The 4,777-nt window shown below is 44.6% G+C and overlaps 1 protein-coding gene across 1 annotated transcript in view; it reads right to left on the bottom strand.

The window, feature by feature from the left end:
- Positions 1–595: 595 nt before the first annotated feature.
- AGAP11 (ankyrin repeat and GTPase domain Arf GTPase activating protein 11) overlaps positions 596–4,777 on the bottom strand; it is a 31,426-nt gene continuing 27,244 nt past the window's right edge. Inside the window, exons 6-7 of the mRNA XM_011950436.1 lie at positions 2,094–2,145; positions 596–1,465 (exon numbers count right to left, since the gene is read on the bottom strand). Coding sequence (XP_011805826.1) covers positions 596–1,465; positions 2,094–2,145 — 922 coding nt within the window. The remainder of the gene's footprint in view (positions 1,466–2,093; positions 2,146–4,777) is intronic.

Here is a 4,777-nt window from a genome sequence, read left to right on the forward strand (position 1 = left end):
ATTTCACATAAAGTACTAATACTACACTATGACTATGAGTTAATATGAAAACATTGACCACATAGGAAATAGGAGAAACAAGTAACAACACTGTGGAAAGCAAAGACAATGACTGCAAGATGCAGCCATCACCACCATCTCCTGGCCACATAGGGGCCTCCTCAGAAGCTTAGATGAACAAAGGGAAGAGACTGGAGTTATTACAATTAAAACTCAGAGTAAAAGCCTTCCTGGGCTGAGACTAGACCTCTAATGGAGAGATATATTCCAACTGCTGCTGTTACCTCTGAAGAGGCACTTTCTGGGGCTCTGAAAAAACGGGTAAACTGAAACAATTACTGCTCCTACGGCAAGGGGATGTTCTTGGGAGAATATCAGTAAGGAGAGCAAATAAACAGGAAAAGGAGATCTATTCTTCCATTCTCTTGCCTTTCTATGTTTCCCTAGTACCTCCCAATAGCAGAACCTAGCAGGATCCCACTAGAAGGAACTTGGAAAACGCAGCTTGCTGATCCCCATCATGGCATTATAGCAAATTTATTGCACAGAAATGTGGCTAAAGATCAAGATTATTAGTAAATAATCTTGTGCTAGTCTAAAGCAGCCAGAACCTGCTTTTGCTGCTCTCGCATGACTGCAGGCTGGCCACGATCTGGTTCTTGATGGCTTGGACCCAGGCATCCCGCTCCTCATGCGTCATGGCTTCAAAGTGCCATGTTTGGCCAGTGAGGGACACAATGATAAAGTTTTCGTCTTGTTCTTCAGCAGTGCCAGGCAGGCCATTGTCTTTTAATTTGTTGGTGCTTTTCTTCCTTTGGTGTTCCTTTTTGTTGGCATGAGAAGACGGGGGTGGGTTGAGCTTGGGGCTGGTGGTGCTGGAGATATTGGGGCTGGAGCATTTGGAGTCATCAAGTCCGGTGTCTGAATTGGCTGAGGTACATAGACTGTTCATGTCCTTGGATACCGCATTGCCTTTAGAGCTGGAAATGGGCACGCAGGCCAGTGTGGTTAGGGGTGGCCTCTTTCCTGGGACTTTGACGGTAGATGTTCGAAGGTCAATCTCTTTTTTGTGAATATTCTTCATATAATCACCTAAGCTTGAATAATAGGTGAGCACGCCATTGTCACAGAGGGTGACATATTTCTTTTTCCATTTCTTCATCCATTTCCCACTTAACTTTAAGAGCATGCCCTGTTTAATGGGGATGGCTCTGCCGCTCCCGATGGTGTCAGCATGACTCTCCGGGGCTTTGTTCTCTTTGTCTGGGTCACTCCCTTTCTCAGATGTAAACAGCTTGGACCAGCACTTGGACTGCTTGCAAACGGGTGTGGGTGCGTTGGCAGTGGGAGGAACATTGACCTGAAGGTCCTTCTGGCTGGTGCTGGGAGTCGATGGAATGGATGAGGAATAGTTATTTAAATTCCCACCTCCATTTCTTGTCTGGGTAATGTGCATGGTGGAAACCTGTGTGGAACAGAAGGAGGAATGGCTTCAAGAATTGGGTAGTGACTTGGGTCCTATAGACAGCTCACAATTACCTTTTAAAAAGATACATTTTCTGGGCCAGGCACAGTGGCTCACACCTGTAATCCCAGCACTTAGGGAGGCCGAGGTGGGTGGATCACGAGGTCAGGAGTTCAAGACTATCCTGGCCAACATGGTGAAACCCTGTCTTTACTAAAAAAATAATAATAATAATTAGCTGGGCACAGTGGCGCATGCCTGTAATCCCAGCTACTAGGGAGGCTGAGGCAGGAGAATTGATTGAACAGGGACCTGGGAGACAGAGCCTGCAGTGAGCCAAGACTGTGCGATTGCACTTCCATCCTGGGCTACAGAAAGAGACTCCGTCTCAAAAAAAAAAAAGAGAGATACATTTTCTGTTATTTGGATACTATATTTACTCATACTAGCTCACTAACTAAACAGAGGTGTAGATCAGTTCTTATTCCAGCACATTCTTTTTACAGCACTTAAGATGACTAAATACAACATGAAATGGGGAAGATTTAAAAAAAGATGCCTTTGACTTCAGCATGAAACAGATACAAGTGTATGATGAAAACACCATCTCAATAAAAGCGCCACTTACCGTAAATGAGTATAACTGTTCTTCAAATATGCTCAAAGATCCATCTGCATCTCTATAAAATAAGAGTGTGCATTACTTCAAAAACTGTTAATATATTAGTATAATATATGTTTAGTAAAATACTGCCTCCTGTGTGCTTTGCTGTTTACTTTACCGAAGCAGTTTTTACAAATTTTTCTCCTGGATCCTGACTTGCAGAGGGTTTCCTGACTTCTTCTTTCTGAGGACTTCGTGTCCTGTACTGTGAAGTCTTTTATATGATAACCAGTCAGAAATGCCCATAAGTATTGACTCTCCCTAACAGGCAATGGCAACAAACCAAATATATTTTCACTCTTCTCACCACACACTGAAACACAAGAATGTTTTACAAAGCAGTAGTGATGAACTTTAATAAATGTAAACGTGATTCAGATTTCCTAACTTCCTTTCTCTTTAGTTCTCTGTAGTATACTCTCGTGATGTATTTATGTATTTTCTGTTGTTTGAATTAAAAACTCACCTGCCTTTTTAAGAGGCCAGTCTTTGATGAACTTTAAAAACTTTGTAAAACTAATGCATTGTGCCCACGTGATAAACCAGTGGTTCCCCAAATGTGCTCTGTGGACCTCTCGGGATCCCCAAGACCCTTTCCAGAAGGGCTAAGAGGTCAACCCTGTTTTTGTTTTGTTTTGTTTTGTTTTGTTTTTTTGAGACTGAGTTTCACTCTTGTTGCCCAGGCCGGAGTGCAATGGCGCAATCTCGGCTCATGGCAACCTCCGCTTCCCGGGTTCAAGTGATTCTCCCACCTCAGCCTCCTGAGTAGCTGGGATTACAGGCGCCCACCACCACGCCCGGCTAATTTTTGTATTTTCAGTAGAGATGTGGTTTCACTATGTTGGCCAGGCTGGTCTTGAAGTCCTGACCTCAGGTGATCCACTGGCCTCGGCCTCCCAAAGTGCTGGGATTACAGGCCTGAGCCACTGTGCCTGGCCAACACTGTACTGAATCATACCTGAGAAAGCTGAATAAAAAATTTAAAAATCTGTAAAAGGAATACAAAGTCATTACCTGCTTTTTCGTTGACACTTGCCATGATTATATAAAAGCAAAAGTGGGTAAAACTGCTGGTTTCTCAGCATAAATCAAGGCAGTGGTACCAATTGCATTAGTAGTCATTCTATTCTTTACTGTCCCCTACCGTTAAAAAAGACAGCCTGACTTATTTAAGAATGTCTTTAATGAAGCAGTAAAAATTAATGCTGTTGTTAAACTTTGACATGTCTCTTTAATATTCTGAATAAGTGGAAAGTTAATAAGAAGCATTTCTGCTGACTGCAGTACAGTTTTGTTTTGTTTTTTTTTTTTAAAGAATTAGTGATTTAATTGTGAACTGAACAATCACTTTTTTCAAAGAACATCATTTTTATTTAAAAGTACAACTGGGTCAGCGCAGTGGCTCACGCCTGTAAAATCCCAGCACTTTGGGAGGTGAAAGCAGGCAGATGGCTTGAGCTCCTGCAGGAGTTTGAGACCAGCCTAGGCAACATAACAAAACCCTGTCACTACCAAAAATGCAAAAAAGAATTAGCCTGGTGTGGTGCCACACATCTGTGGTCCCAGCTACGGGGGAGTCTGATGTGAGAGGATTGCTTGAGCTGAGATGATGCCAATGCACTCCAGCCAAGTGACAGAGTGAGACTCGGTCTAAAAAAAAAGTACAACTTTCATTCTCAAAAATAAATGAAGTGAGAGGTTGTCACTTCAAGGAAAGTAAGTATTTGTTCCCAGTGATAAAATTTAAGCTTTCCTGAGGACTTTGAAAAACTTATTCCTTCTGCCGGGCATGTTGGCTCATGTCTGTAATCCCCGCACTTTGGGAGTCTGAGATGGGCAGATCAAAAGTTCAGGAGATCGAGACCATCCTGGCTAACACAGTGAAACGCCATCTTTACTAAAAATACAAAAAATTAGCTGGGTGTGGTGGCATATCCCTGTAGTCCCAGCTACTCTGGAGGCTGAGGCAAGAGAACCACTCTAATCAAGGAGACAGAGGATGCAGTGAGCCGAGATCGCGCCATTGCACTCCAGCCTGGGCGACAGAGCAAGACTCTGTCTCAGAAAAAAAAAAATAAGAAGCGGGGGGCCCAAGATGGCCCAATAGGAACAACTCCAGCCTCCAGCTCCCAGTGTGGGTGACACAGAAGGCAGGTGATTTCTGCATTTTCAACTGAGGTACTGGGTTCATCTCACTGGGGCATGTCGGACAGTCGATGCTGGTCCGCAGGTGCAGCCTGACCAGCAAGAGCTGAAGCAGGGTGAGGCATCGCCTCACCTGGAAAGCGCAAGGGGGAAGGGAATTCCTTTTCCTAGCAAGGGAAACTGAGACACACAGCACCTGGAAAATTGGGTAACTTTCACCCTAATACTGCGCTTTACCAAGGGTCTTAGCAAATGGCACACCAGGAGACTATATCCCACACCTGGCCTGGAGGGTCCCATGCCCATAGAGCCTCCCTCATTGCTAGCACAGCAGTCTGAGATCTAACTGCAAGGCGGCAGTGAGGCTGGGGGAGGGGCACCCACCATTGCTGAGGCTTAAGTAGGTAAACAAAGCCTCCTGGAAGCTCGAATTGGGTGGAGCCCACCGCAGCTCAAGGAGGCCTGCCTGCCTGTGTAGACTCCACCTCTGGGGACAGGGCATA

This window comes from Colobus angolensis, unplaced genomic scaffold (genome assembly GCF_000951035.1).
Source record: "Colobus angolensis palliatus isolate OR3802 unplaced genomic scaffold, Cang.pa_1.0 Scaffold307, whole genome shotgun sequence".
Taxonomy (NCBI): Eukaryota; Metazoa; Chordata; class Mammalia; order Primates; family Cercopithecidae; genus Colobus; species Colobus angolensis.